This window comes from Pimephales promelas, chromosome 11, assembly GCF_988280905.1.
Source record: "Pimephales promelas chromosome 11, fPimPro1.hap1.1, whole genome shotgun sequence".
Classification (NCBI taxonomy): Eukaryota; Metazoa; Chordata; class Actinopteri; order Cypriniformes; family Leuciscidae; genus Pimephales; species Pimephales promelas.
The window spans coordinates 29,135,076-29,162,352 of NC_142779.1; the positions used below are offsets into that span (position 1 = coordinate 29,135,076).

At 36.4% G+C, this 27,277-nt stretch overlaps 1 protein-coding gene across 2 annotated transcripts in view; it reads left to right on the forward strand.

The window, feature by feature from the left end:
- Nucleotides 1-27,277, forward strand: part of csmd1b (CUB and Sushi multiple domains 1b) — a 756,823-nt gene that overhangs the window by 232,416 nt on the left and 497,130 nt on the right. For both annotated transcript variants that reach the window (XM_039652188.2, XM_039652197.2), the window contains exon 2: nucleotides 957-1,173. In XM_039652188.2, the coding sequence (XP_039508122.2) occupies nucleotides 957-1,173 (217 nt within the window). The remainder of the gene's footprint in view (nucleotides 1-956; nucleotides 1,174-27,277) is intronic.

The window sequence follows — 27,277 nt, forward strand, 5'->3', positions numbered from 1 at the left end:
AGTGTGTACTTGAATGCCTTTTCTTTCATATATTTTAAATGACCTGCAGATTTATAACTGTATTACCTCATTATGACTAACAAAAGTGTGCGGCTGATGCTCCTTTGGTTATGAACAGCTCGTGCAAACGTGCGTGTATATGTGTGTGAGCGCGCACGCAGTTTCGCTTGTCGCCAGAGGGGGCGTAGTTCTGCAAAAACTCAGATACTTGCGTTTTGCTCCTTTCAAATAGAGATTTAAATCCAAGAAAATACTGGCCAAATATCGGCCTAAATAAATCAGCAGCATTAATCGATTGTAAAAGATCGGTATCGGCGTGAAAAAACCATATCGGTCGACCTCTAATTTAAACATCCATACTATGAAGTATATGTAATAAATATACTTCTCAACAACACATTCTCACCCAAAGGTGTCACCTTTTGACCGTGCTTCAATATTCGAGCGTCAGTTAGATGACGCGGGTAGGTTTAGGTCTGGGGTGGGGGTAGGGTTACACGCGATCCTAGGGCGTCATCTAACTGACGCTAAAAGTCAGATATTGAAGCATGGTCAAAATGCTTCCCAAGGCGTCAGATAGGTGACACTTTGGGGGTAAGAATGGGCTGTTCTCAACATATCAGAATGGAGCTGCTGGTGCGTAGAGGGGAAAGGTCATAAAAGTGATGCCAACCAAAGAAAGTTGTTTCTTCTAAGATCTGTTGTACAAGCTGTACACTTTAGCATACTTAAAAAAAACAAGGCTTACTGACTCTCTTAAAAACCTTTAAAATAATATTCTGAGGATAGTAGGTGCTTTATATGTCCAAAAGGACACATATTGTAGCCTATAGCAATGACCTGCACATTTCTTACCTTCTATTTTTTTTTTTTTTTTTTTTTTTTATGCACAGCTTAAGAGTTTGCAAATGCAGAAAATATGCAATGAAGGTAAATTCCTGTTTTTGTGTCCTTAGGTCAGACTTGTGGTGGCCTGATACAAGGTCTCAATGGAACTATAGAGAGTCCTGGCTTTCCCCACGGCTACCCAAACTATGCCAACTGTACATGGATCATAGTCACTGGAGAGCGAAATAGGATACAGTTGTCATTCCACACCTTCGCTCTGGAGGAGGATTTTGACATTGTCTCCATCTATGATGGACAGCCACAGCCGGGCAACCTGAAGATGAGGTGAGGCCTATGCTCCATACTTCCCATCATGCCAGTTTTATGATACCTTTGTTTTGACCATATGTGCACAACATGGTCACATGCATTTTTATGGCTTTTTATTTTGTTTGTAAAAGATATGGATGACAATTATTGAAGGTATTTCTCTCTGTTTTTCCATGAGTGTAGGCACTGTCTCATTCTCAGATCCCATGAATACCCTCACACAGAAGACAGGAAGTGCTTTATTATCAGATCTTTTGACTGCACTTTCTTGAAATATAAATTACACAACACCATCCTTTACAATTGGCGATGGATCTAGTGCCTTTCAGATGCAGCTAAAGAAGAGACTCCTGTGAAATTCTTGTTATAAATGTATAATAGGAGCACAAATGCAGTTCTTGAAGCAGTCAAGGGTCAATTTGTTTCCTGGAGAAAGCTGTTAGAAGGATGTACTGAATTTTGGAGCTGCAAGTGTCAAATGGATTAAGAGATTATTAAGAGAAACAAAAACAAAGTGCACAGGCCCAGTGGAAATGGATACTGTAGATGTGGAATGCTTTTAAGTGTCAGTGGACACTTGGACTAGGAAATGTGACCCATCCTATTCATAACAGTATGATAAGTAGAGACGTTAAGCATAAAGCAAACACTGCACTTGTGTAAGGTAGTTATTTTTAGCAGATCGACTGATTTACATTTTTTTTTTCCACAAATGTATACATAAATGTTGCCTTGGCTTTTGGCTTGCTTAGTTTGGGACATTTAATTTAATATTCAATGATATTATTTATCTGCCTTACTTAAAGGGATACTTTAGGATTTAGCATTAAGCTTTGTATTAGTAGAAAACCAGTTGTATTTTCAAATTACCATGCTTTTCACCCTCATATCCCTCTGAGATGAGAGATTTATGTATTTTTTTTGTTTTGAAAAACAAAAACAAAAAAAATCACAATTTTGCGTCATCAGAGGATTATTTGGCCAGAGGCTAAAGACTACAGTCAGTAGTACAGGCTGTTCCTCATGTTCTCAACCCGCCCATAGAGGATCTCACCTGGATCTCATTTACAGAATGTACACATAGTGTCAGCCTTCTTTTTTTGGAAGCTAAGATAGCAGGCTCTAGTTCTGTGGAGAAAGCTGAGTAAATAGGGGTTACCATCCTCTTTTTCCCTGACATGTTGATGTGCGGGATTCAGCTTTTTCTTTCTGCAGTCGCCATTCAGTGTTTACATGCACACATTTTATTTCAATCTAACTGAATTCATTCCGATTGGTGAATCTGAATGTAATGTTTATATGAACGCTAAACAAGTGATCGGTTGATGTGCGTTTTAACATTGCTAAGAAAAAACCCGCTCCTCCGTGAGAGATACGAGGCCGCTGCCTCTCACAGGTGTCGCTCATCGGTAATCACCCCACCGGCCTCGTGCCGTTCTCCCGCAGCCCTCAGTCTCATCCTGCTCGCCACAGTAAACATAATGAATGGCGACTGTAGAACGCAAAAGCGAAACGATTCCGAAACACATTTTTGGGCAAACTCATCTCAGAGTCGGAGACTCACTAGTAACCTAGACTTGTTGTTTAACTACTGTGCTCTGTTACCGGTAGGCTTGGCGTTCTAGGGCAGCAAAGCAAGTGCATTCTGGGAGTTGTTGTCTTTCATCCACATAAGCCAAAAATACATTTTCTGGCTTTTCTTTGTCTCTCTTTAAAGGGATACTCCACTTTTTTTTTTTTTTTTTTTTTTGGTAATAGGCTCATTTTACAACTCCCCCAGAGTTAAATTGTTGAGTTTTACCATTTTCGAATCCATTCAGCCTATTTTCTAATATTTAGAAGAATATCAGTAACCAGACAGTTTCTGGTCTCATTGACTTCCGAAGTTTTAACTTCCAACAGTTTAACTCTGGGGGAGTTGTAAAATGAGCCTATTTCCACAAAAAGTGGAGTTTCCCTTTAAGGTGGACGCTGCTGCAATTTTCTTCTAGAAACAAACTTTGTTGTATTATTTTCATGTTATCACTGTAAAGAAGCTTTGATACAATCTGTATTGTAAAAAAAGCTAAAGGTGACTTGACACCGGTTTTCTTCAAATAAAACATGTTTATCAAAGCAAAGAATACATACAGTGTTGTGTGAAAAGTGCTTTTCCCAATGTAGCAAAAATAGAGTCAGCATGAAATTTAGGGTTAAAGTTGACCACATTTACAAAAAAACAAAAGAAAGTCAAAACAGAAAATGTCTACATGTAACCCTGGTACCCTAAGTAAGGAACAAGACACTGTGTCAGTAGCTGATACTATGGGAACATCCCACAAGCTACGGCACTCCTTGGGGCACTGCATAACCAGTACTTCATAAGGAAGGCTACACAGAGTTTGGTTCTATATTCAGGAAACCAGTTTTATAAAAATTGTGCCTTCTGTCACAAAAAAAATATCTTCAAAAGATGCTCTCTTAGACAACACCTGAGCAGTTCAAGAAATAATTATTAATATGTTACATTTAAATAGCGCTTGTTGGTACTCAAATCACTTTACATATGGAAGGGGTGATCTCCTCAGCCACCACCAATGTGCAGCATCCACCTGGATGATGCGACAGCAACCATACAACACCACACACCAGGTGTGGTGGAGAGGAGACAGAGTGATGAAGCTAATCAGTATTTATATATGGGGATGATTAGGAGGCCATGAGAGGAAGAAGCCAATATGCAAATTTGGATGTACAGGATGCCGGGGTTACACCCCTACTGTTTTTTTAAGGACAATCTTTTTTTTTTTTTTAATGACCACAGAGAGTCAAGAACTTGGTTTACCATCTCATCCGACATCCTTTGCTTTGTAGCCGCAAGCCCTAGCAAAAACAATTAAACAACTTATCAGATTTATCCCACTGGCTCGTGCAGTCGACATAAATCTAAACAAATCCTGTGCAGTCTCTCATTCTGTGACTTAAAAGGCAGATGAGAAAATTCAATTAAATTCAGTAAACATTTATTTTTTATAGTGCTTTTCACAATACAGATCGTTTCAAAGCATCTTTAAAGAAAATACATAATTCTACATTACAGTTTAGAATAATCTGTTATCAAAGGTGACTGTGTTAATGTACTATATGTCCGAAATGTACGGTTCTAAGATATTGCAAATCATTCAGTTAGCTGACAACATGTATTCATTTAGGCAGAAACAATGAGCTCATTAAATTGCACCTATTATGCAAAATTCACATTTACATGGTGTTTGAACATAAATGTGTGTTGTTGGCAGTGTGTGATCAAAACCACCCTAGAATGATAAAAATCCACTCAGTGTTTTTTTTACAATCTCAATAAATCTTATGCACTGTCTCAGAACGAGCTGTTCTAAGATTCAGCACTTTGTGACCTAGAATTGAGCAAGGGGTTTGATTGACAGTGTGGTTGTGGCATAGACCCCACCCTCGGTGATCTGTACACCATCCTCCATTGTTTCAACGACAGCCGGTAATGTCTCTTGGAAACATAAGTGTTCTGTCGTGGACTCGTGGGTTAATCCTGTTGTTGTGGCTTAAAAATTAATCCTCAAGTGTGGATCGTCATCTACTGTTTGCGATCCAACGTCACCTTTAGTAAGTGTATTTTATGATTTTTGAGCAAATAGTCATTTCAGTCTGTCAGCCAATTCAACAACAAATTATGCGTCTAAAGTTGTTGTCGTCGTAGGATGTCTGTGTATATAATTTAAACATTGTTTGTATAGTGTGTAACCACACGTTTATAAATATATATTTAAAAATATTGTATTAAAAATTGCATATATGTTGTTGTTCTGTAAGTTAGCCATCTTCTCACATTTGCCCCAGAAGCACCTGTATGACAAATAAACATGACGCAACAGGTCCCTCGTTTAAATGTAATTTCGCTTGTACGTAGCAAACTTTATCACAGAATGTGTATGTAGTTTCAAAAAAATGCGCCAGCATTAGTGTTTGTGTGTGTGTGTGTGTGTGTGTTTGTGTTGCACATCCATACTTGCAAAAAGACGCGATAACAACTCTATAATTACATAAAGGTATCAAATAACCATACCGAGACGTACTGGTCCATTCTCATGTGTTTATTCTGCCTGAGTCTCTCAGTACTATTTATATATTCCGATTCACTGAATGACATTCAAAACAGCACGTCTCTCACTCTCCCCTTCTGCTTAACGACTGCCATAGGTTTCATGTTACGCCCTCATCCAAAGGCAGGGCGGGGATATGCAGCTCATTTGCATTAAGGTGGCAGACACCCATAACAGCTCATTTTTAATCAGGTCCCAAAATGACATTTTCAAATGGTTATAATAAATTAACTATGGGGTATTTTGAGCTGAAACTTCACAAATACATTCTGGGGACACCCAAGACCAATATTACATCTTGTAAAAAGGGGCATAATAGGTGCCCTTTAACTAAAAATGTTCCATCATTGACTGAATATTTTTAGTTGTAATGGAAAAATCTGAAAAAAAAATCCGTCTGTCATTTTGTCTGATCTATTGTAACTTGTAACTATAATTCCCACCCCTGTCCAGTTGGTGGCAAGTGCACTACAGTTTGGCAGCAGAGCGCGAGTTCAGTCTCCAGAATAAAATGAAAACAGATGCGAGAAGTTAACACAGTCTCATCCCAAAAAGTCATATAACTGACGTTTTGGGACGTATTTTGACCATACGTCAATATCCGCCTTTTTAGGGCCCCCTTAAACGTCGGTAGATGGCGATCCCGGGCCGTCATACAACTGACGCTTTACCTTTAACGTCAGTTAGGTGACGGGTTAGGTTTAGGGTTAAGTTTAGGTATGGGGTAGAGTTAGGATCCCATAACCTCATCTACCGACGTTTAAGGGGGCCCTAAAAAGGCGAATATTGACGTATGGTCAAAAGACGTCCCAAAACGTCAGTTATATGACGATTTGGGATGAGACCGGGTTGGAGAAGTTTGTTCAAGCCTTTTACTTACATAATTAAGTTTCAGTTCGGTTTGTTTTAAATGGTGACTGCAATGAAAAAAAAACTGACAGATTCATTCAAACATACATTAAATATTAAAGAACAGTAAAAAAAAATATGTGTAATAAGGTGCATATGTTTGGCACAATGCTCCTCTTGCTGACAAGAAAAATAATCAGGTTTAAGGTCAACGAATGGGTTTTCTGTGGTATAATGTTATGTGACATTGTTTTTCAACGCTTATTGAGCAATTACATAAGACATGATACACTGTAAAAAATAAACCGTAAATTTGATGGTAAAAAAAAACGGCAGCTGTGGTTGCCAGAACTTTACCGTTAAAAATATGGTAGAAACGTTAATGGTTTTACAGACTAAACTTAAAATTTACAATAAACCGTATTTTATTTTCTGATAAAATGTGGATTCACCAACTTATTGACGTATTGATATCTGTTTTAGACCATTGTAATACACTGACAACCAACAGCAGTGATGAGAGTTACATGGGCAATCACAGCTCATCACAAGTGAATACTTGTACAGTATAAAGCAGGCCTTCTTGTTTAAAGAAGCTGCACAATTTCATTCACAAAAACATTAAGCACCATCATTGTAACACACATGAAATAAAAAAAAAAAGCAATGAACATTAATTAACAACATTAAATGTCAACTGTCACACAGGGAATTGTGGGAATGTCAATTTATGTTTTTTTACTGTAAATTATACAGATTTGTTCTTTTTCACTTTCAAAAACTGTAAATTTAATGGTATTTTACTGTAAAATTATATCACAGTTATTTACAGTGCATTGTACAGAAACTTTCTGTTTACTAATTAACAGTTTTGCACTGTAGCATTTTTACAGTATTTTACCGTTAACATCAAGTGTTATTTTTTTTGGTGGGGATTTTGCTAAGTTGTATTACTTACTTACTTACTTACTTACTTTTTTACTTTATTGTCAGACGAATCTGAAATTTTTCTTTTAAATTACTGTATCTTTCAACATATTTTCTGATGTTCATTCCTGTTTATTTCATTCTGTAACATAGTAAAGAGGAAGGGATGATCACGTTCACTCATGATCCATGACAACTGTTTAAACGGTGTTTGTTCAACTTTCCTTTCACAAATAAATGCAGCCTATATGCTTGTGAAAAAAGAAGCTACTAAATGTCTTATTATCATTATAATATGAAAATTAAAATGACAGACAGTGCAAAAGTCTAATGCGACCTCTGACTTTAACATTATTTTAACATAACATATTTTTTTGCAGATGGATGGATTGATGGATGGATGGATGGAGGAAATTGTGTGTTAAGCTTATGTAAAAAATGTACTCTAGCATTTCTAACATTGTACCCTGGCATTTCTAACATTGTTTGGAGTGTTAGTACTGTTAAAATATTTTTCTTTTTCCTGGTGCAGTTAAGAAGTAGATGTATTAAGGCCTAGACTTGCAATAGAATGCAATAACAGTTTTTATGATTAAAAAAAAAACTTTATTTCTGCTGCACTTTTAACACTCCTCTGTGGCGCTGTGTGCAAATATATCAACATCCTGAGGGGGAAAATGGGAACACTGATTGCTGTCAGTCCACAAAGAGCATTACTAAAGACAAATATTTTAGAATTTCCTTTGCATTCCAGTGGGAACAAACAAGTGAGTTAAGAGACAACTGTCTAATGCAAAATTTGTTCGGAAACATTGGTTTTTACAAAAGTTATAACATAAATATTTGTATTGTATATTAAACGCGATTATTCAAACTGCACAATTTTGTTATATATATATATATATATATATATATATATATAGTATATGTATAGTATATAAGTCAAAAGATCTTATGGAACTTATGAAACCAAACTAAGATTACTTAACAAAATACATTTATTGTATGAAATGTGCTATATAAATAAACTTGCCTTGCCTTATTTTGGCATGAAAAACAGGTTTAAAATAAGGGTAACACTTTACAATAAGGTTCATTAGTTAACATTAGTTAATGTGTTAACTAACATGAACTAACAATGAGCAATACATTTGTTACAGTATTTATTAATCTTTGTTAATGTTAGTTAATACAAATACAGTTGTTCATTGTTTGTTCATGTTAGTTCACATAGCATTAAATAATGTTAACAAATACAACCTTTGATTGTAATAATGTCTTGATAAATGTTGAAATTAGCATGAACTAAGATTAATAAATGCTGAAGGTAGTTAACTAATGTTAACTAATGAACCTTATCGTAAAGTGTTACCAAAATAAGACTTAAAACACTAAATCTTATATTATTTCCATGGAGAGCTCATATTGTAAATTCTGTTGGAATGTGACATATTTGAAATAGCTGAAATAAACACATGTAACTGCGTATTAGTTGAATGTGTATTGCGTGTTAATGTACTTTTTGCTCTCACATGTTAATAGCTGCCCACAAGTACATGCAAATATATACCTCTCTATACAATGACATTTCATCCGCTTAAACAGTTGTAGGCTACCAGTCAGCTCTAATTGACAATTCTCTTTTTGAATTAATTTAAACTCTTAATGCTATTGCTTAATGCTCTTAAGTTTGATGATTAATCTGTTATGTCATGTTTATGACATATTTATGACAATTTATGTTGTCTTGGTAATGCCAGATTGTCATTACCAAGACACTGACGGGTTATGATGTATTGGTTTATGTCAAGTTGTCATAACAAAGACATCTCAAACAATGTCATATTTGCATTCAAAATTTCACTTAATGACACTTAATGACAGTTGTCATAAACAAGTATAAAACCTGACATGTGTCATGTCATGCTTATGAAGGTGTCACGTCAGTCTTCAAGAAAAATGTTACCAATCGTTTCTACAGGTTAACTTGGTTAAGTAGAAAATGATTGATCAAAAATTCTGTTTTGGAAATGTTAACTTTAAAGAGCATCCACTAAGCTATTTGTAATAAATAATAATAAATAAGATAAATTAAAAAAAATGTTTTTAGGTTATAAAATCAAGTCATCCTCTTGTTGTCTTTGTCATCTATAATTAATATAATAATTATTATATATCCCCCTCTTTCTAATCATTTTGGAATACCTTTGATCAGATCTAATTTGCTCATACATTACTTTTGGATTATAATGCTCAGAGGGCTCTTGAATTTCATGAATCCAAAATTAATATTTATTTGTTTGATTTTGTGATGAAATATGACCTGAACTTGAGGAGATTTTCTGATAACACCATCTTATAGTACATTTTGTTTTGAGGTGAGATCCATAAACATGTTTACTGAGCTTACAAGGTACGTTGTGTAAAATTAATGATGCTAGATGCTATTTTATGAGTCAATGTCAGATGTGATGGAATGTGAAAGGCATTAAGGCTCAATTGACTTTGAGCTAACACAAAAATTGTTCGACAAGTATCATTAGAAGACTAGTACAAAATCTGAATATTAAAATGAACTCCCGTGTCTGAAATAGGGGTTGCCAAGGATAAGTGCTGTGATGGATTGCTAAACAGATTTTCGGTTTGATGATGCCATGATGATGTATTATCTGAAGGTGGCACTTTAATGGTGCATTCAGACATATAGATGCACTTCTCAGTGGAGTCATTTACCTTTAATGAATACAGTTGAACAACGGCTCCTCTAGCTGTGTAGTATTAGGCATCTGATCTGATGGCGCTGACACTACGCTTACGCTAATTAAGTAGGAGCCATTACCGCAGGGCATGCGTGTCACTCGGAAGAGTTGAGCCCCGGCTCTCCGCTGTGTGTCTCATGGGCCATGATGGAAGCTGTGTCTTACGGGCTTTACAGGCTGACACCAAGCATGCTGTGACCACAGTGTCAAACTCGGGAGCGTGACACATAAGTGCCGTCTGTTAGCTTCACAGTCTGCTTGCGGATTTGAAACCTATGAGGGAGAATGCCAATCACCAGCTTGGATGAAAGCTGTGTCTCCCCACCACACGGTGTCAGTGAAACATTAATGCAACCCTTCTCATGCTAATGAAATGCCAGAATCTTATATGCATAAGAGGTACCCTACATTCAGAGTGGGTGAAAAAAATAGGGCATGCAGAGATAACCAGTCACTCGAACAAATCCAGCACACCGGATAGAGAATCAAGCTAGCTGAACTAAGAAAGCATTTTGTAAAACCGAGAAGTGGGAAGGTTGCTTTACGCTGCTTGTTCTATTGTTACACTCTTATAATTCTATAAGCTTCTTTTTGCATGCAAAGAAAAGATATCAAAAGTTTTTATTACCAATTTCTCACATCTCAAAGTTCCTAAGTGAAAAGTATGTGAGAAACAGATAAAGAGAAAAGAAAATGGGGGTGGGGGGATACTACCATGGTATTCCTACTATGGTAGTCAATGGGGAATGAGATCTGTATGATTAAAGCATTCTTCCAAATATCTTCCTTTGTGTACAGCAGAACAAATAAACACATAGAAGTTTGGAACAACATGATGGTGAGTAAATACTGACAGAATTTTCATTTTTGGGTGAACTAAGAGGCTGTAAATTAAGAGGCTGTTAAAAGGCGACCTCCTGATCCCGTACACTGCATCCCGCTCACTCAGATCTTCTGACCAAAATCTCTTGGCTATCCCCTGCTCCAGACTTTCCACCCTGGGTGGCAGGTCCTTCAGTGCCTTGGCCCCCAAACTCTGGAACAGCCTCCCACAACCTCTTTGTGACTGTCCTTCACTTCCCCTCTTTAAAGCTCATCTAAAGACCTTTTTGTTTAATGATCATTTCTCCACACCAAACACATTGTGTCCGAAATCACCCATTACTCACTATATAGTATATACACATTATGGACTATATAGTGAGCTCGCCATTTTGTAGTGCTGTCCGAATGTATAGTGATGATTATTATACCCTATATAGTCCACTCAATGCATTTTGAAAAGTAGTGTACAACCGATGGTCACTAACCTAAGCCCTACATACCATCATGCATTGCGCTGATCGTAAAAATAAGTGTGTGGAGTAGCGCATTATAACAGAAACAGCTAGAAATCACTTTTAGTTTTAAAATTTTGGAGAAATAAGCTCAATATAATGTAATGTATTTATTTTTAAAAATCTATTTGGCCCAGAGCCAGCTCAGCACCAGCTGACAGATGATGTAATCAAAGGCGCCAAGAGACGATCGAGTATAGTGTCCGAAAGTGGTGTTTCTATTATGCTGGTGAGCTCACTATATAGTGCTCTGCTCTCTACCCCCAACATAGGGGTTAGGGAGTAGTGCTTTGAGTGGAGATTTCGGACACAGCAATAGATTCATACAGATAACTTGTCTTTGTTGTATTTTTTTTTCTCGGCTGGGGAGGGGGGTCCCGCCGCCGCCGCGGGGGACAACTGTTTTTTGTAATTTTTATTAACTTTTAAGCTAATATTTCATTTGATATGTTTCATAAAAACGAAAGTGATGGTATTCTTTGTAAAGACTAGATTCTAAGCTTTCAAATGATACCATGCATTGGGTTATACCTTATATGGAAGCATGTAAAAAAAATGTACGAACATCATAACAAGGTGTTGCCCCCGGTACCGGGGGCACTGGTTATTAACTGTCACGGTGTGGTTCAGGCAGAGGAACGAGGAGTCCGGAATATCGGCAAGGAACAGATTTAATATAAACAGGCAGGAAGACAGGAACACGGGCACCACACGGGTTAACAATAAACATCCATTGACATCGACCGACAAAGACAGAGTAAAACTGAGGGAACTAAATACACAGATGAATCAGACATAATGGGGTGAAAACAGGTGAAACAGATGATCAAGACGCTGAACGGGAGGCTGATGAGGGAGTGAGTTCAGGTGTGCAGACGAGAGGATCATGGGAAGTGTAGTGCAGGAGACGCAGACAGGATGGTGCAGACGCAGACTGTGACATTAACAGGTTAATTGATAGCAGTTATTAGGGAGGGTGCTATATCAAAACTACTAAAATAATCGTTGGTTTAACATCTGGATATTTAATTTCTGTGTCTCCAAGAAAGTTTCGCTCAATGCCACGTGTACAGTACAAACTTGCAAAGTTTCAGGAGTGACAACCACATTTAAATACGGGAGAATCCCCTAAATTAACGTTCCACGTGTGTACTGCACACAACTCACTCCCGAAACTGTGATGATTGACACTGTGGTAAGCATAGCAGCGCTTTGGCATCGCTTGGTATCCGTTATTTTGGGCTAAAGTAAATTTACAGTGACAAAACACTTGTTGTGTTCAGCAGTTTACTAATGCACAGTCGACAGATGCATTGTGTTTTGTTTAAGGCTGCTTCACAGAGCTTGCTGTTTCCTTGTCCACTCATTATAAGCGTTTTTGGTCTTGTTGATTTAGCTGCTCATATGGCGATGAAGTTTATGGAGTTATAAAGGTGAGCAGGCTTTTTCGCTTATTTGCTTGCAAGATCTGGCAACACGAATCAGGCTCGTACCACTTTCCCTGTGATTTCTTGCACTGTGCAGTCACATACAGATGATAGATACATCTCTGTTGCACATTAAAATACCTATTTTAGCATGCATACTGTACCTCTCCTCTATCATCTCTCACATCTTTTGTCATACAGTACATCATTATCAACTAGTTGTTCAGTTTGATTCCGTACGTAGAAGTTTTGTAACTGCGGTTGTCATTACCTGCATTTTTCGGGAGTTAATACGGTTGTAACTTCTGTAAATTACTTAATTGTGTGTGTACAGAACTGGATTAAGCACTAAAGGTAGAATTGACAACCGAATTTAGTTTGCAGTGTGTACGTGGCCTAATAGTTAATTTTGTGGATGTGGTGCATGAATACTGCATCAGAATTGCACAGCCCTCGGCTTCAGAGACACGTTCAGGTTGCTGGGAGCGGTCCAGAGAGAGCAATGCGCCCACAGCAGAAGAATGCATCACTTTCTCGCTGACTGATGGCACACATCACTAGTGCTGCTTTATGCACATCAAACACCTGCCATGGTGCACATGCTCTCCTCTGAGGAAAGAGATGCTCTTAAGCTTTGCAAAATACATACACAAGCAGCAGAGATGAGTGATTAGACAGGTAAAACAAGGAGTTACTATGCATGCTGAATGGACATTTTGAAATATGCCTCATAATTTCCATGCATTACATATGTTCTGTATAACTTGAGGAATTGTACCAAGAGCAGTATATTTTAGACTTAGATCAAATAAAAATAAATCATGAAAATTACTTTTTGATAATTATACACTGTAAAAAACTGATCAGTTGACTTCACTTAAAAAAAAATTGAAACCTGTTGCCTTAAAATTAAGTAAATAAACTTCATGCAAAATTGTAAAAAAATAAATAAAAATAAGTAATTTGGAATTGTCAAGTTCACAACTTAATATTCAATTGCGCATGAAGTTTATTGACTTTAGAATTTTAAGGAAATGGGTTTACTCACTTTTTTCAAGTTCAGTCAACTGATCACTTTTTATAACACAGTCTCATCCCAAAAAGTCATATAACTGACGTCTTGGGACGTCTTTTGACCATACGTTAATATCCGCCTTTTTAGGGCCCCCTTTAACGTCGGTAGATGGCGATCCCGGGCCCTTTAACGTCAGTTAGGTGACGGGTTAAGTTTAGGGTTAGGTTTAGGTCTGGGGTAGAGTTAGGATCCCATAACCTCATCTACCGACTTTTAAGGGGGCCCTAAAAAGGCGAATATTGACGTATGGTCAAAAGACGTCCCAAAACGTCAGTTATATGACGTCTTGGGATGAGACCGGGTTGCTTTTTACTATGTACACAGGTTGCCTTATGAAGAGTATGTAAACATCTTACGTGTATGATCATCATCTATATTGTCCAAGCCTTTAATGAAAATTTTGTTTCAGATTCGATGGACTAGTAAAGATCGATTTCTCACTGGAATTTGGGGAAAAAAACTCCCTCCGATATGTTGAATTTGGAACGCAGTGCCAATTTTAACCACTATCTGTCAATTTCAAATACTGCACCTTGAAGGCGTCGTAGGAGCACTCCAAATGAAATGTGTAGATTGTTCCTAAAGGTAGATATTATGATTATGCTTCTAGTTCCAGTATACCCAATTCTGGCCAATACATTGCATAACTTGGATCATTCACAGAGAAGTGAATGATCCTTTTTTATTTAACACTAAAATAAAATAAAAATAGTTCAAAATAATACATTATTTGTGTGTGCAGTATATTTATTTCAAGTTGTTAGCTTAGCAGCATTTTAACTCCATTTAAACCTAATGTGTGATGGGTAGTATTTGAATTGCACATTCATTCCGAGAATTGCAGATGACAAGAAAAATCGGTAACACTTTAGAATACGGTTCCTTCGTTAATGAATAACTACACAAGAACTAATGAGTAACACAATATTAACAATCTAGTAACTATTATTAACTAACAAGAAACTCTGATTAATGAACTAGTAAGTAATAGCGCACATACAAAAGTGGTAGTTCACTATTAAGTAATCAATAACTACTATTTTTTTAATACTTCCCAGAGAACTACTGAAAAAGTTTATTAACAATCTAGTAACTACTATTAACTAAGAATTAGTAAGTAATAGCTCACAGATAAAAGTGTTACTAGATACTTCTGTGGGAGTTACTAATTATTTGGATTCGTATTATAAAGTGAAGATCATTGGAACTAACTAGTAATGACTCAAGTGTTACTAAAGACATTTTCTAAAAGTACACTAAAGTTCACCAAAAATCTCAAATGGTTGCACAAATCATGACTAGATCATGTAGTAACACTTGAGTAATTACTAGTTAGTTCCAATAATCTTCACTTTATAATACGGATCCAAATAATTAGTAATTCCCACAGAAGTATCTAGTAACACTTTCATCTGTGAGCTATTACTTACTAATTATTTGGATCCGTATTATAAAGTGAAGATCATTGGAACTAACTAGTAATTACTCAAGTGTTACTACATGATCTAGTCATGATTTGTGCAAACGTTTGAGATTTTTGGTGAACTTTAGTAACTTTTAGAAAATGTCTTTAGTAACACTTGAGTAATTACTAGTTAGTTCCAATGATCTTCACTTTATAATGCGAATCCAAATAATTAGTAATTCCCACAGAAGTATCTAGTAACACTTTCATCTGCGAGCTATTACTTACTAATTCGTTAATAAGAATTTATTTTAGTTAATAGTAGTTACTAGATTGTTAATAAACTTTTTCAGTAGTTCTCTGGGAAGTATTAAAACAAATAGTAGTTATTGATTACTTAATAGTGAACTACCACTTTCGTCTGTGCGCTATTACTTACTAGTTCGGTAATCAGAGTTTCTTGTTAGTTAATAATAGTTACTAGATTGTTAATATTGTGTTACTCATTAGTTCTTGTGTAGTTATTCATTAACGAAGGAACCGTATTCTGAAGTGTTACCGAAAAATCTAATATTGTACCATTAAAACATCCTGCAAGTTTCAAAAGCTCCCAAAACAGCTTGTTTTAATGGATTTGAGATGTCACACGGTTAAATAACTCTGTATTTGACTGCCTGCAAAACATTTTACATCATCTCACCATAGGCCCTGCCCACTGGCGTTCAGTTGATTAACGGCTGACAGTTGCTTATACTAGATGCGAGTGTAGCGTCAAAAGCAAATAAAACCCATTATAATCACTGACATTGTCTACATTGGATAGTATACAGATGCTGGTTCAGTTTCTGAAATACTCGAGTCCAGGTCCTTGAACCTGTCAACAAGACAATTGGAAGACGTTCGTTTTTTCACATCCAGTTTAAACAGCTCATTTGCTCATTTCTGTAGAGACTTCAGAAGGATACCAGGGTCAGGAACAAGTGGATGGTTTATTTTCAATGGCGTCATGGATCACATCCGAGGATTATATGTTTGTCTGGAGCTTTTGACAGATTGTTTTGTAAACAGTGTAATGGAGATTTCACAAAGAAACTTTTGTTGACAGACAGTAGCAGTCAACTGTACTGGATATGAACATTAAAAGTGAACCTTAAGGAACAGAAAAAAAAAAAAAAAACATGTCATGAACCTTAATACAGGCATGTGCCAACTGTCTTATTGGATTTCTGACAAAAAATGGATGGTTATGGATATTGGGATTAATTTGTTTACATGAAATTTCGAATCAGAATTATAGACATGGTCTTTGTGGTCTTTTTCCAACCGATGGAAGACGAGTAAGTGTTTGGTAAACTGTTTTTTTTTTTAATCCTTGTTTATGCAGTTTCTCTCACTTCACTTCACTTTTAAACAGATGGTAGTGGATGCTTGAATTTTGTTGACCTGTTTTAATAGCATACACTTAAATTCTACTCTTTTCATGGTAATGGAAAGCAGGCCACATGCATTTGGAACATAGTAAATTATAATCAGAAGCTTGTCGATTGTGCAAAACACACTTATTTATTTGTAACACTAAGTCTGAATGCATTTCTGTTAATATTTGTATTTGTTAAAAGGCAAAATACTTGATCTATGGTCCAGGAACTCATTGTAATTGTTGTGATACTACCTTTTCAGAGTGTTTTAATATTTTAAGCTGAGTGCAAGCCTAATTCACACCTCATGCTTTCTCTCACCGCCAGTTCTGTGTTTTTGATGTGAATCAAACTGAGTGTTAGCATGTTTGACATGGGCCACATTACCGTCAATAAAATGACAGTGGATGTTTTGCCAAACGCAAAACGAGTTCATCAATCTACTGAAGTTGAGTGGTAAACGATTATAAGCAAGAAGTCATTCTGTGGTGTCTGACCTATGTTACTGATGAGCAAGATGTGTGTTACACAGTGTTCTGAGCGTAATAATGTTGAAAAGAATTTCATTGTCATTCAGCTTGATTAATTATGACAGCTGACTAACCTTATCTTTGTACGGTGCTGTATTGCTCTGGCAAGTTTATTGTTAGAGGGCATTAGACATACGGTGGGTCTGTATGTTTTTTTCTACTGTAAAGAGCACACTCATGTCTCTGAATTTCACCAGCAGGACTTCACGAATGTGGAATCTTCATCAAACACCTGCTGTCAGTTTGGATTTGGTGTGCAAATATTCCTGGACGGTCACAGTAGGATTTGCACGAAAGCGATCATGCCACACACATTAGGCCTACTGCTTTTTAATGTGATGAAACGATCCTTCCAAGAAACTAAACATAGTGTATTCAGGTCATACTGGTGTTCAGGCTGGACTTTGCTATGTCTTTGCTAAAAACACATTGCTATGACACACTTTGATGTATTGCACCTGTCATGGCAGACTTTTCTCTGCAAAGATGACATGCAGACCACGAAAATAGTTTTCAGTCATTTTGAGTACATCTCACGAAACCTGTCAAAACCATGTCTGGTGTTTTGCTTAAAGGGGTGGTAAAACACGATTTCACTTTTCTAACTTTAGCTAGTGTGTAATGTTGCTCTTAAACAACATCTGAGTTGCAATGCTCAAAGTTTAAAGAAAAGGGAGATATTTGCTTTTAAAGAAATCAATTTCTAAGAACTACAGCAAACGGCCGATAAGGACTACTGTACACGACATTCCTCCAGGGTTGCTGACGTCACTAACCCCAATATTTACACAAACCCATCGGTAACACTTTATAATAACTACACGCTAATAATCATTAGTTAAGCATGAGTAAACCATTAATTCATCATTCATAAAGCATTAATAGACATTAATAAGCAGTTCATAAATACAGCTATAAATGCTTTCTTCTTGATTTAAAAGCATATCTATAATTTGTTTAATAATTGTATTTTCATCCTTTATTAATGATCAATTTATCATTTCTAAATGAAGAATTGCATTTTTTATAAACCAGTTATTTAAGAGTTGTCCGTGGTTCATACGATTACTTAGAGCGAGTAAGTAAATGATTAATAAACTATTTAAATGTACATTCATACATCTTATTATTCAGACATATAGAGATGGTTACTTAATGTGTTAATAAATGCTTTATTAACATGTATTAATGCTGTAATTAAGGATTCATTTGGGTAGTTATAAAGCATTTAGTAGTGGTCAGTTAACTATTTTTGTGACCTAATCTAAAGTGAGGACTAGTCATGCCTTGTAAAGCATTTTTAAAGGCTGTTAAATATTTCTATGTTCTGTATCACTGTGTTGTGTTTGTTACATTTTACTGTTTAGAAGATTGACGAGTCTTTAAATCGTCTTTATAAATGCTTTACAAAGCATGAATAGTCCTCACTTTAGATTAGCTCACAAAAATAGTTAACTGACCACTAATAAATGCTTTATAACTACCTGTATTTACTACATTTACTTACACTTTCTAAGATGAATGAATGACAACTCTTAAACAACTGGTTTGCAAATAATGTTATACTTCATTTAGAAATTATTAATTGATCATTAACAAAGTATGAAAATACAATCATTAAACGCATTATAGATATGCTTATAAATCAAGAAAAAAGCATGTATGGCTATATTTATAAACTGCATATTAATGTCTATTAATGTTTTATAAATGATGTATTAACTGTTTACTCATGCTTAACTAATGATTAATAGCGTGCAGTTATTATAAAGTGTTACCAACCCATCCTCCGAGAATAAAAAAAAAAATCATAGGCTCTTAAATTTATAGGCTCTGAATCGAAACCGAAATTCAGAACCTATAACCGACGGGGGGCGGCAAAAATGCTGATGAAATCCAGTCAAAAAAGGAATTTACTGTATATTATCGAGGAATAAATAGAAAGTGGTTCAGTACACTTGAAATCAAATCGCAATATAGACTAGTGTGTGTGTGAATATTAAACCACAAAGACTATTTAAATACGAATCCTGCTTGCCTTGTTCCGTGTGAATGAATCAACAGCCGACGCGCAAGTTTCATTTATCACACACACACTGAAAACACTGAAGCACATGTGACGCTTGCCCTGTTTTTTTATGAAGACAGAAATGCATGAACTTCTTTCCAAGCTCTAGATCCACTCTTACCCCTTCTCCACCAATGCATTTTGAGAACCGGTTTGGAGCCGGTGCCTGCGTGCGAACCAGTTCTTTGTGTTTTGACAGCCAAAGAACCGGTTCTCGGCCGGGAAAACTCTTTGCTGGACTAGAACCGTTCTTTTACCATGTCATGCTTACATCGGGGGCTGGGGCAGGTTTAGATATGTCCTAAAAAACATCTTTTCTGGCCATAAGATAGGATCGCAAAGCCAGGAGAAAAATTTGCAGAAACACGATGGAGTCCGCCTTTGTAAAAAAGTTGGCGCAAGCGTTTCTATTTTTTTTTTATTGAAAACATTTCAAGCAAATAAAACAGTCACAATATAGAACAAATAAGTGAAAAAAAAACAAAGGTTACACTTTATTTCGATAGTCACTTTAGACATTCTACTAATTATAAGTAACTTTTCAACTACATGTCAACTAACTCTCATTAGAGTATTAGTATATTATAGTAAACTGTCAGTAGACTCTTATGTTATGGTTAGGTGTTAGGCTTTGGGTTAGGAGAATAAGTTTACTTGTAGTCGCCAAGTTACTTAAAGTCAGTTGAATGTGTGTTGAGGGACCAACAAAATAAAGTGTTAGCAGATTTTAAGCTGACTGTCTACTAATACTCTAATGACAGTTAGTTGATATGTAGTTGAAAAGTTACTTATAGTTAGTAGAATGTCTAAAGTGGACTATCAAAATAAAGTGTTACCAAAACAAATAAATGGAAAGAAAAAAGACACAATACCTAAATACTTAAACAATATATAACTATTTAGAAAAGATTACATATCAAAGGAAAAGATTAAAAGACTTACATATTTCAATTGTTTTTAAAGCCTTCTTGGTACACGAGTTACATATAATTCCAAAGTAATGTTGTACTTGCAAGCGTTTCTAGCTAAGAGGTATGGCGACGTACACAGTGACGAGACGACGTCGTTCCCTGGGCGATCTAGTCAGTGAAAAAACAAACATGTTCTCAAAAGTTTCGCAAGTTGAACCAACTCCGAACCAACTTTGAACCAGCATCAGTTCCGAGCCAGTTCTTTTTTGGTGGAAAATGGTATCTGAAAGTCACTTTGTGATCATTTAACTGCTTCATTTGAGAAACTGTCATCATAACATAAACACACAGAAACTCAAAATGTCTTCGTGGCAACCCGTCAAAATAAAAGTTATATAATAGAAATATAGAAATATATTACTGTTGTACAGTAGAATTTAGTCCTAATGTATAAATACACTAACACTAATCCAAATAAAACATGATTTTTTTTAAACAAAACTGAATTATGAAACGGAAACGGAATAATCCATGTTTTACTACAGTAAAGCTAATTGTGCAGCATGTTATTTTACAAAAAGTTTATGATAAATTATAAAATTTGTGTTTTTCGGCTTCATTTTATTACCAACAAAAACACAAAAGAATTAGTGTGGAATTTATATATATATATATATAGTATATATATATATATATATATATATATATATATATATATATGTATATGTACATAGCTATATATATATATATATTCTTAAATGTCCATAATAATTGATTTCAATTAATTAGACATGTTTTTTGATCGCTAAAAAATGACATGCCCGCTCCGCAGCACTAGCAACACACCCCCACCCCCCATATAAAAAAATCCTAGGGGAAAAACTTTAGGCTACCATGTCGGTTGATCCGGTTTTTGAATCCTACTACTTTGTCTCCCCACTGTGTGTTAATGTACTTTTCCCTTTCAACATAATTACCGTGTGTGTAGTCACGTAACTCCGCCCCGTCCAGTCTGCGACATTGAGGGAAACATGAGCCCCTTTCACACAGCGTGTTGATCCCGGGAAATGGACTAGTCGCACCACAACGGAAATGGGAAATGTAGGCTGGAACACTTATGGTCACTGCTTCCGTCAATGGCACTCGCTTATAGACCCTTTTACAGTTGGTAAACATGGTGACGTTTTTTTGTGGGCGGAGCTTAGGTGGAGGCAGAAAGATCCATCTGGCCGCTTCATTAACGCTAGTTAGCAAGGATTGTTAGCTTGTTTTTTAACAATGACTGGAGCATATCCGATATTATCTTCATGTGTAAGGTCACTCAGTGTCTAGGACCGCGATTGTTATTTCCAAAAGTTATTTTTAACGGACGGAACCAGATTGGCCGACCTGTAGCCGCCTACACGCTCACTCAATGCATGGATGATCTGACAGGATTAACGTACGTTACCTCGGTTGAGTGGCCTGACTTCTACACCTACCTTATAGAGAAACCGATCGTAAAGAGAAACTGAGGCATTTAAATCTTTAGATGCCTATATGGTCCTGTACAAGACTTGTGTGTATGATCCGCAGTTCTGCCGAGCTAGCGCCGAGACCACGACAATGTCAACCCGGTCTCATCCCAAGACGTCATATAACTGACGTTTTGGGACGTCTTTTGACCATACGTCAATATTCGCCTTTTTAGGGCCCCCTTAAACGTCGGTAGATGAGGTTATGGGATCCTAACTCTACCCCATACCTAAACCTAACCCTAAACCTAACCTGTCACCTAACTGACGTTAAAGGTAAAGCGTCAGTTGTATGACGGCCCGGGATCGCCATCTACCGACGTTTAAGGGGGCCCTAAAAAGGCGGATATTGACGTATGGTCAAAATATGTCCCAAAACGTCAGTTATATGACTTTTTGGGATGAGACTGTGTTAACAATGTAAAGAGTGACATTACAGTGCGATTTTACAGTGCAATTTTGGGGATCGCACTGTAAAATACTGCGATTTTACAGTGATTTTACAGTGCGATTTTGGGGATCGTTCCCCAGCGTGAAACAGTACGTGATGCGCTAGTTTATGATCGAATCAGAGAAAAAAAAAAAAAAAATGCACAACTGTGGTTTAGCAAACTATAAGCTCATAAGCAAACTATAGACGTCGCTGAGACAAGTCACGTGTCATTGCGGGTTGTGTGTGAACTCACTCTCTGATCCCTCAAATACTGAGTTAACTCAGCAACAGGAGCTGTTCCAAAGAAACACGCGAAAAAAGAGAGAGTCAAAACACCCAGCAACAATTACATCCACTCCACAAAGCAGCTTGAGATAACACAAGCATTTACAATGCTACACAATATGAAAAGGATTGTTTTTTTTTTGTTTATACATGTTATATTTGACTTCTAAGATGGCAATATTAATAGTAATTTATTTTGTTCACAAAAATAACTATTTTCTACATTTTTTTTATATTTTGAAATATTTAATAAGCATTAAAAGCTTGTTTCTGTGTGTTTCCTTATTTTAGAACCACAAAGATACTCTTTTCATTAGAAAAAAAAATACATATTTGCAGTATAAGCCTTGCCAGTGACATATGAGAAAGATTTTTTTTATTTTTTTTTAATTTTCAATAATCGTAATTGAGGTAACTGGTTTGATTAATCGTGATTATGATTTTAGCCAAAAATTGTCCAGCCCTACTTTGGAGAAGAGTTGTTGTGGTATAGTAGGCTGGAGTGTTGTTGCCGCAATGTCGTCGAATGTGGCACGTCCGTTACAGGTGTGTTACAGGTTCACTCATATTAAAGGTATAGCGGAGGATCTTTCCGAATTTTAGAGAAGACCCGCCCTCTCCAATTTTAAAAAAAAATGCACACAAACACAACACTCTTGCTCCCGAGAGGGAACGCCGAACGCCTATTACGCCTTACACAATTATGTTGCAAATTATAAACTAACTCAAAAACATTCATAAAAAAGACAACATGTCAAATGCCCTTCCGTGTTTTATTTACTTATTATACTGATCGATTGAGTGACCGAGGACTCAAGACATGATATGTGCAACCCTGTATCACACGAAATACGTTCTGAGGAAACTATTTTGCAAATCGCAATTACGTTACATGGCAACATATAAGCAGTGCAATTACGTTGGTCCTTAACCTAATATGTCTCATTGTTAATAATACGTTATTTTTATACATAGCTGCATATGTAATGGAGAAGTAGCTTGTTGCATTTGTGTAATAATAAACACACAAGGTTTTAGAATATGAACACATGAACACACAAGGTTTTAGAATATTTCAGGGTGATACCATTTATCATTTGGTCAAAAGGCTACTTTAGACAAATTGAGATGTTTACCGTGTCTATGCCGTGCATGACTTGTGCCAGGGATGAGCACGTACGACGGCCTTACGTAAACATATCACCAGAATGATTGACACTTAGGTGGACCAATAGTATAGACTACCCACCCGGAAAAAGAAAATCCTCCGCTATACCTTTAAATAAAACGCATAGACTGATATTTTTCTAATGTCTGGACTCCTTTATTAAGGGAGTATGGATAAACAGATGTTTCAATATATTGCTATTGAATGCCCCCTACAGTGCAATTCGGCTAGGTATACATCTGGTGAAAGTCACCATGGCTTGTGTAGTGTAGACCCAGCTCCCGTCCCAACCCAACTTTGAGAATAGATTAACGGCGATATTGTTAACACGTTAACACCGATAAAGGCCCACCACTACTTTTTACATAACGTTTCAGCTCCACAAATAAAGCACACACAGTGCATCAACATAGAGATAACCAAGGAAATGCTGTGTCCTTGCCAGGGTGATTTAATGAGGTTCATGTTTGTGCAGTCTGGAGCTTTGGGAGAATAAGATACCCCTGTGTACATTAGATTCCAGGTAGTTGTGTCTACAGACAGTTGACCCAATAATTTGTCACAGCCATTGTGATGTCACCACATAGTCTTTCCTCTCGACGCTTAGAAGCTTGATTCTAAAATAGTGGAGAATTCAGAGGCGGGCTGGAGGGAAGCCAAATTGCAACGCTGACTTTGCGGGTGCATGAATAAATGATTTTTCCAGCACTGGATAAAACCCTTGTAAGCTATTGCCACTGTTTTAATTGCCTCTGCCACACTATGCATACAGACATTTAGAGTCGGGGGAAAAACTGCACATGAGCAAATAAACTTGTTACCAGTGGAGCATTTTTCTATGGCACCACCCATTTTACTCTGCAACTCATCGCCATATGTTCTGGGCAGATTTTCAGGAAATCTTAATTATTGCTGTCCTTCTTGCTTTCTCTCCTATTTACTTGTTTTTCCTCATATCTGGAATCAGGATACCATTTTTGCCTAGTGTATTTAAGTAAATTGTATTTTCTTAATAGTGCTTTTGAAAATACTGATTAAGCGCAATGCATTTAAGGAACTTTGCAAAACCACTATTGAATATTTGTAAATATTATGTATTATATTTTATATATTCTAATTTATGTTTTAAATGACTTAAAAGGTGATTTAAGTCATCCTTCTCTGGATGGTGTGGAATAATTATTCAGAAGACAAGATAGCACTTTACAATATCTAATAATAATACATCTAAAAGTGCTATTTCTAATAGAGAAATTGGATCTTTTCGTCAATTTACGTCAAACCACTTGCCAAGAGAAGTAGCAATGGACGTTTTCAATTCACTGTTCAAATTCAAATTCAAAATAGTTTTCTTGGCATGACTGTAAATAATGCAATATTGCCAAAGCTTAGAAATAAAATATAAAAATAATAGAATACAATATTTTAACTTAAACTTAAATAAACAGTGTAACAAATTAGAACATGTTTGAACAATTGATACCACAACATGCACACACATACACAAACTGAGGGTCACTGTGGTCGACAGTAGGGAACAATACACACAATACACAATTCACCTGCTGTCTCTACACAGTTTATACTCAACATTATAACATGTCCACATCAGCTTGAGCTTGATTTCCATGGGTATTTCTCATTTCTTATTTGTGCATCCTTGTTTCTTTTCCTCGCATCTCAGCTCCAGCCCCCTTTGGGATGTGAGAAAGAAAATGAGGATGGAAAAGTAGAAGGAAATCTTATTTTAATATAGGCTATTGCAATATTCTTGATCACTTGAGTCTAGCGTCACTTCCAAGCGTCATCAACTGTGCTCAAGGGATTTGCCTGTATGTAGCTGAAATTAAGAAACACATAATACATATTAATAAATCAAGATTCCCTGTAAATATGTGAAATGTATGTTTTATTTAAACTGCAAAGTTAAAGCATAAATACAAAAATTAATGTTACAGATGTGAAGGGAGAGGAGAATTAATATGTGTGTTAGGCTTTTTTGTTCAGCAAAAACTGCTGGTAAATAAAATCTATCATAATGTTAAGTATAGAACAAAGAACACTTATACTGTACACATAAATATATTTCTTGTTACTTTATTAGTATAAAACATATGATCAAATTATCGCCTTGCATTCATGTACATTAAGGTGTATGAGCAGTTTGTTTCATTGCTCACAGGTTGAAAAAGATGCAGTGAACATTGTTCAGTTAGTTCAAAATAACAAAGAACTGTTCGATCAGTTGTCCATGCACTTTTAAAGTGAGATGCAGTCATAACAACTGGAGTTGACATAGTGATTTGAGGGCCCTAAGCAATTCCAACACCCCATTTATGCACCCTTTTTGCAGTCTCTCTCAAAACACTCGACCTTTTTTCTACATAAACTGTATGTCAAATCTCAAATGTCATCTGTAAGTATTGCATTTTGTCAATGTGGAATAAAATAATGAATTCAAAAATGTACAAATAAAAAGTAAATTAACCGGGAAGACAAATTCCTCCGATTGTAATCTGAACATAAACATATTTTTTTTTATCAACTCTCCCACTAGGTTCTATTCTGCACCCGCCCTCTCCCGCTTAACATCCACTCTGTGTTCACCCGCTGTCTGCTTAGAATGATTTTCTTCCCGACCCGACAACTTTTGCATTGACTTTGCTCTAACGTTTTACCCGAGCTTACTCAAGCTCGTGCTTCAGCTTTTTCTAACTCTGTTCACTGTGGCCTATCGAGCTGCTGCTCGCTCATGTGCAGTACTGATGGAATGATCCACTTATCCATGATAAGGGGGCACCAGATTCGTGTTGTTGTTACAATTACCTTAAACCTTGATCAGTAATATCCCGAGTATACAACACATGATAGAAAATGTATGCATCTAATGCAGAAGCGTGTTTAGGAGGAGTTTGTGAGGATCAGTGGTTCACAAATCGGATCTGAGTTGCGATACACAGTGTGGACATCAATAATTTTAGATCAGATTCTAATCGCATACAAAACTAATTGGATTTGGACTGAGAGTGTGAGCCAAATTTGCGAGTTCTGTTCAGTTTAATGGCATTGTTCAGTGCCGCCAATATGGCCGACTTCTGGATTGATGACGAGTTGTGAAAACCCTCTATATGTCCTCCTACCAGTGCTCTCTCTGTCTGGATGCACTGAAATTCACGCTGGTTTATGTGTTTTACATGCCGGGAGAAATCAGGGTAAGGGTCAAACATCGATCGGTTTATCAATAAACTTATGACTTGACTCCGATAAAGGAAAAGGGGTTAATGCGTTTACACGACCACATGAATTGTCAGTTTATTCAGGATAATTGGATTAACCCCCTGGGGACCACAGTGTATTTGGGGTCCTTGAGATGTTCTGACATGCCCTGACATTTGTACTTTTTTCAGTTGCTTATATACATATTAATGGCACAGGTGAAATTACACTCTACTTAGCACAAACAGGGCTACCATAATATGTGAGCAACATGTATGTTCATGTTTGTATTTTTGAGAGATTATTGTTTATGCATGGTTATTGAAAAAATAAAAATGAAAGTTTCTGAAATAAGGCCACAAAACACATACAAAATATGTGTCCACAGGACTTTTGACTAATTGATGTTGTTGCTTAGAGTTTTTTCTTCACAATGATCTAAAAAATCATCCTCCTAATCATTTACATAAAACTGTGAATTGGGTTATATTGTGAAAAAAACATTTTTTGTTTGCCAAGGGAATATGCGAACGGGCGTGAACAGGCCAGCCCTCACTCATCATGTTAATTAGATGATTCACACCTGAGAGAGACAAAGACCCGCATAATAATAAGACCCGCACACACACACACACACACACACACACACACACATATATATATATATATATATATATATATA